Below are 12,753 nucleotides of genomic sequence, written 5' to 3'. Positions count from 1 at the left end.
CACACAGCCCACCAAAGTCAGCGTCATAATTCTGGGTTTTTGGGGGGTTTGTGTTTTGGGGTATTTTTGGTTTCATTTTGTTTCTTTTTTCTCCAGAGGTAATATTTTCTACTATGATATATATAAATTGCAGCACATTCCAAGATTACTGCAAATAGCATGAGAATATATAGTACATACCTACTGGAACATTGAAAACTCACCTTCTGATGTAACATAATTCAATATATTGCTCATCTAACTTCTCATATTGATGGTAACATTCTACTGGTAGGAACTGAATAATTTCCTGAAGAAAAATTCATAACTCAAGAAGAAGATTACTATCATTAAAAAAACAGTATTAGAAAATAAAGAAAATAGTATTTCAGGCTAAATTTATGACAGCCCCAATAATTGTTCTGTCAAGACACAAAATCAGGACCTACCTTCTTTTTTCAAAATTCTGCTTATACAAAGCTTTCCTTCTTTTTTTATTATATACAGGACAGCACATACAAAACTTGGATTCCTCTAGGCTTTATAAAAGAATTCAATAGTAAATTTAGAAAAGGTAGCTGTGAACAGATATGCCAAAAGATGAGAAAATATGAGAAGATCAAGTAACGACTTAAATTACCCAGGAGTGCAACTTGCTGTTTCCAAATTATTTTAATTAAACTGTAATTTATAAGCTTTCCACTATTTCACTTCACCATAATTATAATTGCAAAGCAGGTATTTTGCAGATATATAAAAAAAAGAAACAGAAAAGAGAAGCGCATCAGTGGATTAAAGCAGAATTCCCTCACTTTGCACTCTTTCAAATATTAGGGGTTTTTTCTCAATGAAAAAGGCCTCTAAAAATGTTTAATTCCTGATCACATCCTTCATGGTGTTATCAAGTTTTTTGTTGATAATTTTGTAATTTTGATTAAAACCTGTTTTTTTTTCAAAAGATAGATTTAAAAGTAGAGGTTGTGAGAGAGGACACAATATTCCACCAGAAATTCTCCTTGATAGTCTTCCATAGTCTGAAAATAAAGTTGATTTCTCCAAGCCTTTTGATGGAAAAGAACGACATGGGCACATGACACCAATCTTCCCAGGCCATCTAACTCTCCTGAAGCTTGCTCTTCAGATGGTCAAATCATTACTCATCCAGGTAACCAAGTGTGCTTAAATTCCCAGGTTCATCTTAGCTCTGACTGTGGGCTATTTTTATCATGCCTGTGCAACAAGGTAATAATAATATTTTTGCTTATAACTAAGCATGCTATATTAATACCCAGTCATAGTACTGAGAACAGTGATTATCAAAGAAAAGAAGCCTGTTCCAGAAAAGGCTGTCAAAGACAAAGCATAAATATCAGTGAATCCCCCTTCAGAGTCTTCATGAACATGGATGGATTTAAGTTCCAATTATTAAACTGAAATAGAATTCAGTGTAACTAGAACACGTCTGAGATTCAAATAAAAGTTTAAAAATAGGTAGAGGGTTGTGCAGGAAGAGATTTTAAAGGTAAGGAAAGGAAAAAAGTATTTCCAGTGGGAGTCTTTAAAAGCCACTAAGTGATGAGAAACAAGAAAATGAAAGCTGTCCCAGATATCCAGAGATGAGAATCACAGAATCACTGATTTTTTTTATTTGGAAGGGACCTTAAAGATCATTGAGTTCCAACTCTCCTGCATGGGCAGGGACACCTTCCACTAGAACAGGCTGCTCAGAGCCCCATCCAACCTGCCCTTGAACACCTCCAGGGACAGCGCCCCCACAACATGTCTGGGCAGCCTGTTGTAGTGTCTCACCACCCTTACACTGAAGAATTTACACCTGATCTCTAACCTGAATCTCTTTTCTTTCAGCTTAAAACCATTATCCCTTGCCCTCTCACTGCAAGCCCCTGTAAAAAGACCCTCCCCAGCTTTCCTGTAGGCCCCTTCCAGGTACTGGAAGGCCATTTCCAGTGGTCCCCCCGGAGCCTTCTCTTTTTCAGGCTGAACAACCCCAACTCCCTCAGCCTGTCCTCATAAGAGAGGTGCTCCAGCCCTCGGATCTTTTTTGTGGCCCTTGTCTGGACACATTCCAACAAGTCCACATCTTTCTTGTGCTGGGGACACCAGAGCTGGGCGCAGTGTTCTAGGTGACGTCTCACCAGGGCAGCATAGAGGGAAAGAGTGCAGGCTGGCAGAAGGTGATTCTTAGAGGTACTGGAGAGCAAAAGCTCAGATCTCTGAAGAGTTAAGCCTTGCTGTTGCAGCGGTGACCCATGCGTGCTGCAATCGTGAATCAGGAAGTAATGCAAACAGGATCTTGGCGTACGTCAACTTGCAGCATCCAAACATCACCAAGCGTGAGGGACCCGGCGTCTCTCACAACTACAAATACTGGTTTTCAAAGCCTAGCCTGATGTCTCCTGCCATTTAACAAAACGAAAGACACAAGGTGAAGTAGTAGGATATTTTCCACCCGTATTTTTTAACCTCCTGCAGGTGACAGCGTTGAAGGGCGCCCGAACAGCGCCGCGGTACCAGGTTCCACCCAGCACTGGGCCGTTCCCTGCCGGCACAGCCGCTTCCAACACGGCTGGGAAACGGCGCTTCTCCGGGCCCCAGTCCCGCCGGCAGCCCGAGCGGAAGTGGAGGAAAGCCGGGAGAGGGCCGGGAGGAACCCGCCACCCTCTCTGCCGTCCCGGGCCTGCACCCACAGGCCCGCTGCCAGCCCGCGGGCCCCGCGCCAGCCCCCCGTACTCTTTGTTCATCGGCTGTCCTGCGACTGCTGCGGATCCCTCCGCCAGCCCTATCACCGCTACCCGCGTCCGCCTCCCCCCGCCAGCCCTGCCCGGCCTCTGCGCGCGCAGCGGTGAGGGCAGCGCCTTCCAGCCCCGCACTGCGCATGCTCGCACCGCCCGCTGGAGGGGTCACCGGCGGCCGGCGCCGGAGGGACGGCAGGTGCGCATGCGCAGTCCAGCCGGGCCTGCTCCATGGGGGCGGTGCGCGGTGCGGGCGGAAGTGGGGTCGGTGGCGGCTGCGGCAGGACAGGTACCGGCGGGAGCGGGCGGTGGGACGGGGGTGTCTCGGGGGTGTCTCGTAGCCCGGAGGCCCCGCCGCCCCGCCACGGCCTCTGGGTCACCGCCCCGACGGGGCAGAGTTCGTGCCCTTGTCTTGGGCCGTCCCGGCGATTTGCGAGGCCTGGCTTTCCGCTGTGAGAGCCGCAGTGCTCCTGCACCCTCCTTCCGTGCCTGAGCTATCCTGCGCTCCATCCCTGCTGTGGGAGTTGAGTCCCGCCCCCGGTCTGACAAAATGGTGCTTTAGGATTAGAAGTTCTTCTTTCCCTCCCCTCTCGCGTAGGCACTGAGTATACTGAAAAAAAGTTTTCGTTGTTTATGCGCCAGTGTTCATATGTCTAAGCTCTTGATATTAAGGATCTTAGCTTTCTGCAATTGCTGAATTGGCTCTGAAGTGATTACAGTTTGCATCCTGGAGTGATCTACTTTACAGCCCCGTCTTCCTGACGTCCGTTTTGCAGTGGGTGGCTGGTTTCTAGAGCTGAAGTGCTGTTGAGATAAATAGCAGTTTAAGAGTCCATTTTCTGCAAGTAGCATTTAATTGTGGCCCCTTTTGCCCAGTATCAGATTAGTACGTTTGAATCTGAAGTTAATAAAGGAGATTTTGTTTCAGGTTTTTGTTGTTGTGGTTTGGCTTTTATTATATGTTTATTTGTTTCTATTTGTATTCTACTGAAAGTTAGTGCCAACTGTGCTTAGTCTTAAGACTAACTTAGGACGTATTTCTAGAAGTTATGAAAATCTGCAGCAACAGGAATCTGAAGCCTTGCAGCTAAGGGACTAAGATGTGATACACTGCTGACTTGATTTCTCTTTCTGCTTTAGCTGGCTGATGTGGTTTTTTTCCTCCTCTTGAGAATTCCCAAGGAAATCACAAGTACAAAATTAGACTGTTAAAAAAATTTTAGACTACCAAATTTGTTCTTCATGAGTGATTGTCTTGATTTCATTAAGACTGCTCTATGACAAAAGATTTATCTTGGTACTGTTTGAAGGTTAAAATTATGGTAGTTCTGTATTGTCTGTTTTGTTCAATGATGGAAATATTCATTTTTAAGAGAAAATTTTGCATAAAGAGTGTATGGCTATGCCTACATGTGTGTGCACATTTAAAGTGAGGCATTACCTATTTCATGATTGTTTTAACTTTTGCACAATTAGCACAAATAGTACACTGAGTAGGATTTGTGTTTACAGGGGCTTCAGATATCTAGCATTTTGGCTGATGACATCAACAAGGTGCTGATGCTCTTGACTCTGCCTTCATTTCTCATGAAACTTTAGTGGGGTTTCCTCCAGAGGTCCACACAATCATGTGACTTATTCTCTGATTTGGAGAATGACTTTGTGTCTCTCTGCAAGTAGCATTTGCTCTGAGAGATAAGGAATCTTCTCATGCCTCTGACTGCTACATCTTTCTTTTCCTAAAAAGGCTTAAATCCCCTTTATGTCGTTCTCATGTATCACTGAAGTATTTCTTGATTATAGAGAAGGGGCTAATCTTCCAAGTTTACCTCTCACTACTAGTGTTTTCTTTGCTTTTCTACTCTAAAGCTAATCTCATTAATTCTTGAAGAAAAGCTGTGTTCCAGAGGAGGCTACAGAGTCCACTTATAGTAAGAGCTGGAGTCAGGACCCAATAGTATCAATTTCTGGCATGAGCAAAGCCTCAAATGTTGGGTGGATCTGAGTAATTCAGGCAGAGCTGTTAATTATTTGCTATCCTGTGCACTCGATTGATGTACTATGATGGTACGTTGTAACAGAAGAACAGGTCCAACTTTGACTTCTTCCTTCACAAAGTTAATTCTGCAGTCAAGATGAAGAATGTTAATTTGCTTATTTTCAGTCATGCTTTCTTTAAGGATTAAGGGCTTGCAGTTTTTTTACAATGGAGTTTTGATCCTATAATACTTATATTTTGAATTTGTGGCTGTATGAACTAAAAATGGTAAAGCTTGTCTTGTATCTTACTTAGAATTTAGGATGCTCTTGGGGGCAGTTTAACTCTGACTGTCATTACCCTATTTTCCTTTTATTACATGTTCCTCATGTTCTTAGGTATATGAGGACTATGAGACATTAAATTAGTGGTGAAATTAGTTTTCTTCTGATTTGTTACCATCTGTGAAAGTTCAGTTGATCTTCACTGAATCCTAGAAGTTCTCCATGCTCAAAGGAATTCACCAACTTAAATACTTGGAATGTACATGGAGTGATTCCCAATTCTAACAGGAATTTGACTTGATCTGCCTGTCATGGCTAGTAAGATGGTTTCCACTGCTAGAGTATTCCCTCGGGCTTTAGACTATTTTAAGGCATCTTCATACCTTTAGCTTAATATTGACAGTGTATGAGAATATTTTTTAATACTGAGCATGCTACCTACAGCTTTTAGTACTGAAATGTTTTAGAAACTTTGTACTGCTTTACAGTGTTAATTGTCATACAAAATTTGGCTATTTCATGTTGCTTACAGAAGCAGGGAGGAAGGCAAGGAACAGTTATGAGTTGTCTTGGTGATACCAACAAATTGGCCTTTCCTATGTGACTTATTTTTCTTTTTTTCCTGTCTTTCAGTCATGGTGCACTGGTGTTCATGTCAACACTTCTGTATTGTTTGTGGCTGTGTGGTGTTAACTTCACTTGGAGTTGCAGCTTGTGGTTTCTTAATGTTTTTCAGTGTGTACTGAAGGATGTCATAGGTAGTTTGATATTGTAAATTCTACTGGTTTTCCAAACATAATTTAAGGTGTTTTGGAAAGTTTAAAAAGCCTAGAGAGAAGATGTAAGGCTTTCACAAAAATATGTATGTTCAGGTTTTTTTTCTACCATCCTATTTTGCAGTGCAAAGCTTAGAAATTTCGGTCTCTAAACCTCTTGTAGAGCCACTGTCTGATTCTGTAAGTGAATAAGCCTTTGGCTGTACATTTTGTCTTAAACGCTAAAGTTACCAGGCTCTCAGAGCTTGTATCTGGGATGTGCTGTGCCTAAAATGAAATGCTAATTATTTTGCTTTCTTTGTGAACTGATGAAAAGACTGTGAACCTGAAAGATTTTCTTGCTTCTTGTACATGCACACCAGACCATACATAGCTGCCTAACAGAGGTCTGTGGATGTTTAAAATCTCACGCTGCTAGTGAGAAGGGTAGGGCAATGTTCTTCAGGTACAGGATTTTTTTTTTTCTCTTGCTCCTGGACCTAGAGGTAGAAGCATTCTGTTACTGCAATATTTGATGGATCTTACTTCAGAAGAAAATAAATACATCTAAAATTACTGCTAATTTCTGTTAAAAGTTAACTCTTGCTCAAAGCCATTTCTACTAGGCAATTGCTTTCTGGTGTACTGTGGTTTAAGATTTTTTTTTATGCTTTTGAAATACAGGGTAATATTCTGTAGGTAAATTAGGTTATAGTAGATTGTTCCAGCATCAAAATGTAAGTTCTAGAGAATTAGTAGGTAGAAAATCAAGGACAGGACAGAGCAGCACCTAAAAGTAAAGCCCAGAGCCATCCTCAGTGTTACATTTAAGTTGATTAATCAAGTGATACATATCTCTCTCTTTTCCAGGGTGTTACTTCTGGATTCTCATGAAGTGTACATACTTTAATAGAATTCTTTGCTTGTTAAAATGATTAAGCTTTTTGGTTGCTCTCTTTCTCCATGTATTCGCTTTCAACTATTGGAATACAAAAGGTGTTTGTAGTTCGCTACCTTCTTCCTTGTACTGTGTGCTGTGTGTTCCTCCTGTTCAAGGAGTGTCCCATGATGCTGTCTTTCTTGCATTCCCTTTTTTTTCTTTATTAACCACCCATCCTTGTGAATAGCTCCTTTTACGCCACGCACAGACTTCTTGGGCAGCAGACTCAAGGTGGAACGATTCTTGTCAGTGTTAGGATGTGAGGCTTTTGAGAACAACCTTAAAGAGGTCGCGTTGTTTGTGCAAGAATGGGGAGAGGAAGAGGGGGCTGTATGGAGTTGTTACCCTCCCGCGGGGAGGCGGTTCCACTGGGGCGGCTTCTTCCCCAGGGGCAGCAGCGACTGTGGGTGCCCCCCCGCCCCCCAACCCCCGCAGGCAGCTACGACAGGGTCCAGAAGTCCGTGGTTTCGGGGGACAGCCCCTCGCGGCTCGGCAGCGGTTTGGTTTTCCCGGCAAACCGGCAGCAAAACGGACCGGGGGGGGCTCCGGCCCCGACGGCTGCGGCGAGGACTCGGTGCTCCAGGGGTCAGAACCCGGCGCGCCCAGGTCACTGCTCAGGCAGGCAGGTCGGCAGGCAGGTCAGCAGGCCGGCAGAGTCCCGGCACCGGGCTCCGTATCAGGGCAAGTCCGAGGAACAGCAGGGGGGTGTCCCACGCAAGAAGCGTCCGAGCAGGCTGCCCTTTTCACCTGCTGAACTTGCCGCCTTTTATACCCCAGTGACCCCCCGTGTCCATTCAGTGTCACTGTCCAGAGAGAATTAGGATCCGTGAGCCCTAAATTAGGGCAGTAGCTTGTAGGGGCAATGCATAACTTGTTGCCCATCCTTCCTGCCTTCTATCACACCTGTTGTTTTGCTTTGATTGTCCTTGAGCAGCAGGCCTGGTTTTGGTTCGTTTCCTGGATATAATCAGCAGAAGGCCTTTGCTAACTTAAAAGGCATTTTGTTTAGACTTATGTGGGGATGAACTGTTTCCCACAGATGGCACTGATGATACCTTCATCTAGATTTGGGAAGCCAGTGCAGTTTGGTCTTGGCAGATTACTTGTATAGCTCTATTTTTTTTATACTTTAAAATAAATTTTATAGCTGGGTACTCATGTCTTTGTTTTTTAATTGCAGAGAACAGGAATCTGGGAGCTCAGTGGTTAGCAGTTAAAATATATTACCTTAGTTTTACATGTATAGACATTTAAGATCTGGGGGGAAAAAAAAAAATATATATATCTATATCTATATCTATATGTCTCTTTTCTACTTGAATATTACTTATATAAATGCCCTGAAGTGTGAAAGTATACAGTAAATGAATAATGTGGGCAAGTCCTGCTGCATCAGCCTACAAATGGCTCCTTTTTAGAAATTTTCCTTTGTAACCTTGAAGGCACATGTGGAATATTTGTCTCATTGAAGGCAAAGGCTCTTTTTAAATGAAAGCAATGGAGATGCAGAATTTGAGGGTAGTCATCAGAGAGAGATGAGGTTTTAAACCTCAGTTCTTTCTTTCTTTGGTTTTAACAATGATGTTTGAGTTGTAACAAAATGTATCTTGCTGTTAGATGTCTTTGTGGGAAAGAAAAACCAACAGAAAAGTCTATTTAATTGTTCAAGTACTGTAACAGAGAGAAATATGTATATATAAATAAAAAGAAGTGCTAATCCATTCTGTTGTACATCTCCCTAGCTCATTATAGTGTTGCTGGATGAAGATCGATATTGCTGATTAACTTTGAAGTTGGCCCTTTCTAGGTGAAATATATCAGCTTCTCAGCCTGCTAGAGTGTAGTGTGAAGCAGATGCTTTCAACTGAAAAGCTTTTTAAGACTTCAGTTGCTCTTTTCACTAGAGGCTTGAAATCCTTGTAAGCTAATGATAATGCTATCCTTGTCCATGTTTGAAAACGTACAGATAAAGGCATAATTTTTAGCATTAGTTAGTAATACCTTATGGAAGTTTTAACTCCTAATATTTCACTACTTCAGTCGTACTTCACTAGACAATCATACGTTTCTTAGCTTTTTTCCAGTGCATTGTGTTTAGCATGTCTAGATGCCCATCTTATTTTCTTTATTATACTTTCTTTGCTTGACAATCAAAATTTCTAATCTGCGCATGAACATTTTTTGTTCATTGTTAGTTAAAATCACAGATTTTTTTTACTTTCATGCAGTCAGATTGCCTTATGGGGAAAGAGCTGAATATAGAGATGATTTATCCATGACCTGTGCTGGAGAAGGAGTCATTCAGAGTCTCTGGTTTTTAATATGCATTTCTATACACAAAGTATTTGCTTTGTTTACATTGTCCTTTGCATTCATATCTAAAGCAATATTTTATTGCCATTTGCATTGTCTTGGAATGTTTGCAAAATGTAATTTGGATGGCTGTCTGTTGCCACGGAAATGTTACTCTTCCTGCTATTCATGGTACTGAGATGAGGCCACTCCTGAAGGTTTTAGTCTTATGTGATTAAACTTTCCTTTTATGAAACACATAGGTAAATGCCCCCCTTCTGAGTAAATTGCACTTTTTAGTAGCTCTTAATTTGAACAAGATTAGTACCTTCAGGAGCTTATTATTATCTTTTCTGTTTAGATAAAGCAGCTATGCCTGTTCGAGTGCTGAAGATCATTGAAGGAAAATTTGAGACTCCACTGCCAAGCCATTTGCAGAAGGAGGGTTTGAAACATTTGCAAGAAGGTTTTGATCCTACCAACAAATACATTCAGGTAACATACTAATAAAAGGATTTTGGCTTATTTTGAAATACCACCTAGTATATTTATAAGGGACTTCCATATTCCAGCTCAGCTGAATGACTTGCTTCAGCTTCATGTCTTCATGTGTATCTGCTGCAAATCTTTAAGCAGCACTAAATTATGACACTGGTGAACTTCATTGCATGTTGCTATTGACTTCATTGATTAACAGTTCTGCCCCTTTCTCTTACATTGTCATACTTCAATTTTATAAGTTTTCTTTTCTTCATTTCCAAACTGTGGGCCCATTTAAAAACACACTAATATGCAGAAGGTTGTGCTGAAAATTGAAGGATTGGAGGAGGTTAAATGGTATTTTTTTTTGTATAAAAATAGTAATAAGCACTGCCATCTTGTTAAAGATCAGATTGCAGAGCAATTACTTTTAAAGCAGTTTTCCTTTCTTGTATGAGGCAATGTAATACCCAGTTTTATGAAAAGATGACTCTGTAGCAATCAGCATCAAGATAGAATTAGAGGGTTTTTTATCGTTGTCAAGTGTGCATTTATACTTTTACAGAAGCCTTAAATGTATTTCAGATTGGAATTACAATCCTAGTGCACTAGTGAAATGCAGAAATTTTTTTTCATCCATAGTATAAGTCTCCTTTGCAAAACACAGTATCAGGTCTTGAGGGTTTTCTTTTTTAACATGTTTAACTTTTTTTGTGAATGATTCTGAAAATCCTTTCAATCATCCCTTATCCTTAAGTGGCAGGACATCAGCATCATCCCAGGTTTGTCTGCAGTCTGTTGCCAAAAAACAAAGGAGGTAAAAAAAAAAAAAAATAGGCAAGCTAATTCTTTATAAAACTTTAGGTGACTTGAGTCCTTTAAAAATGGCAAAAATATTTTAAAAATACAAGCTGAACTGCCCTAATAATTTTCTTTATCCAAAGAAACGTTTTTACTTCCCCAGCTGTATAGTCCCAGTTCCAGTTCCAGTGCTTGTCTGACCCTGTGGTTGAGTCCATTAATGATAAATAAACTGGCAGAAGACTATCCATATTGAAGGAGAGAGGGAATTTTTGTGCTGCTCTCACTCTCTGGACTGGTTCATTATGGTGTCGAAGAAATGCCAGGAGGAGTTCAGTTAGGTAAAGCAAAGGAGCAAATCTACCCTTTTTGGAAGCAGGCAGCAGTAGAGTGTGATGGGAGGCAATTTGATTGAGAATGATCCAGGCTCCCGTAGGTCTTGTGAAGAAACAAATGGAAACATCAATAACCAATGCTGCTAGTAAACAAGGTTCTTATTCCTCAGTGTAGTTTTCTGTCTCCATTCACCTGCGGGGCATAAAGGTTTTCCTGCTTTTAGGAACTAGTGTCTGCAAGCACCCCAGACATGGAAGAACAGGGGTTCTTTTTCACAAAGGAAATAGTGAAGCAGAAAAAATCGGATTATAAATTAGAAAGTGCTTCTGCCAAAATAAATGTTTCCATTAGGAAAGCAGTACAATTATTACCAGACTATGATTTAAAGCATAGAGGCAGTGTTAGATCTGATTGCTGAAAGTGTGTTGATTCTCTTTATCAGACTTCTGCCTTATGTTAAGAGAACTTCATGCTGCTGCATGGATTGTAGATGACTAAAACAGCTTAGCATAAAACAGTGCAACTGAAGAACTGATAAAGCTGGTGTTAATGCACCATTAAATATGTAGGAAGATCCAGTTCTGCAGGCTGAGCTTGCAGCAAACCTTAGAATGTATAATGTTAGGTTATCTTAGTGGTGGCACAGCATGTTGTCACTCTGAATCTGCCAAAATAGGGATCTAGTCCTGTTTGAGCAGGTTGGGAGGGGAGGATTTTTAGTGTCCCCTGAGAAAAAGCAACAAAAAACCATCCAGGATGCTTTTGCCTGACTTGTGTGCCTTAGTCCTCTCATTCTTTGGAAACTTTTCTGCTTTCTGGCATCCCTCTAAACAGTACAAATTTTAATATAAATGTGTGGGAACACAGCACAAGGAATGTCCATACATCCTCAGTCATGATGTCCCCTAACTGAACTTGATGCCTTCTCCTGTTAATTCGTCATCCTCTGGATTTTGCTTGGCAAAGCTGAAGCAAACCTGAAAATCAGCTGCCAGATCAGCTGTTGGGCCAGACTGAGGAATGAGGCTGCAGTAAGGAAGGAGACAGATTCCCTAGAGGAACTGCACGTAATTAGCTTGAGAGGGAGTCTAGTGGCGTATGGAATGGGGAGGATTATGGAAGAAATTTGTCTATGGACTTAATACACAGTGCAGGATTTGCAGGTAGGTTTTGTTGAAGTATGGAGCCCTGGAGTTTCAGGAATGTACAAAGCAGTGTATTTCTACTGAGGAAGCAAACTAGAGTGTAGGTGTTGGGGATACAAAGGAAGGCAGAGAGGCCAGGCTACTGTAGCAAAGAATGTGGTCCTAGAATTGGAAAACTCCCTGGAAGATACTGGGATGTAAAAGGAAAAATAAGAAGTAAAAATGGTCATAAAGCAGTCTCTATTTAATCAATGTATTCTGCATTTAAATAGCATGCTTGTGTGGATTGAAATTTCTTTAGTAAGAAAAAAAAATATATGGTAATTACAGAGCATTCCTGAGGTGACTTAATTTCAAACACTATTATGAGAAAAATTCTGTAGTATTTTATTTATCTGTGGGTACAGTTTAAGACAAAAAAACTCAACAGGAACGATTCTGTGTAATACCTGAAATTTTAAACAAAGTTGTAATTTTGAAAACAAGTGGCAAAATTTTCTGTAAGTATTTTTAGACAAATCTCTGAACTTTATTTTGCAGATGCTGGTTGTTAAAATAAGTATTTGATAGTTAAGTCTCCTGACAAAGCTCATTAGTCTTCCTTTTGAAAAGTAGGAACATACCTGTTAAAAACATGGTCATTGATGTTTTTATCTTAATTTTGGTCTTAAATGAAGCATTACTGCTGTCTCAAAAGCAATAATGCAATACGGCACATATTAATCCAATTTAACATGGCTATTTTTTTAGTATGATAAAATGAAAGTGTGCTTTGGTTTGGAAAAGGATGATTTGTGGAGTCTTAGTATTACTTTATAAAGCGTATACTAAAATAAATGGTTCAATTTGATTTGGATTCCTCCTCAGTTAACATGTTGTAGGAGTAATTTTATTCTGAGAAGCCTCTGGAGTAACAATTTGCTGCTGTGTATTTTAACGTAATTTGGTTTACAAAGTGTTTCCCAGCATTGAAGTTAAGCTTCTCACTGAATATGAGTACTGTAAAATCA

General features: G+C 40.8%; 1 protein-coding gene across 3 annotated transcripts in view; it reads left to right on the top strand.

Moving 5' to 3' along the window:
• Positions 1–2,962: 2,962 nt before the first annotated feature.
• The window catches only part of POT1 (protection of telomeres 1), a 68,338-nt gene continuing 58,547 nt past the window's right edge, over positions 2,963–12,753 (top strand). For all 3 annotated transcript variants that reach the window (XM_051609047.1, XM_051609046.1, XM_051609048.1), the window contains exons 1-2: positions 2,963–3,021; positions 9,343–9,476. In XM_051609047.1, the coding sequence (XP_051465007.1) occupies positions 2,964–3,021; positions 9,343–9,476 (192 nt within the window). In that variant the 5' untranslated portion in view covers position 2,963. The remainder of the gene's footprint in view (positions 3,022–9,342; positions 9,477–12,753) is intronic.

Source organism: Apus apus, chromosome 1 (genome assembly GCF_020740795.1).
Source record: "Apus apus isolate bApuApu2 chromosome 1, bApuApu2.pri.cur, whole genome shotgun sequence".
Taxonomy (NCBI): domain Eukaryota; kingdom Metazoa; phylum Chordata; class Aves; order Apodiformes; family Apodidae; genus Apus; species Apus apus.
This window is presented reverse-complemented; position numbering and strand designations above follow the sequence as displayed.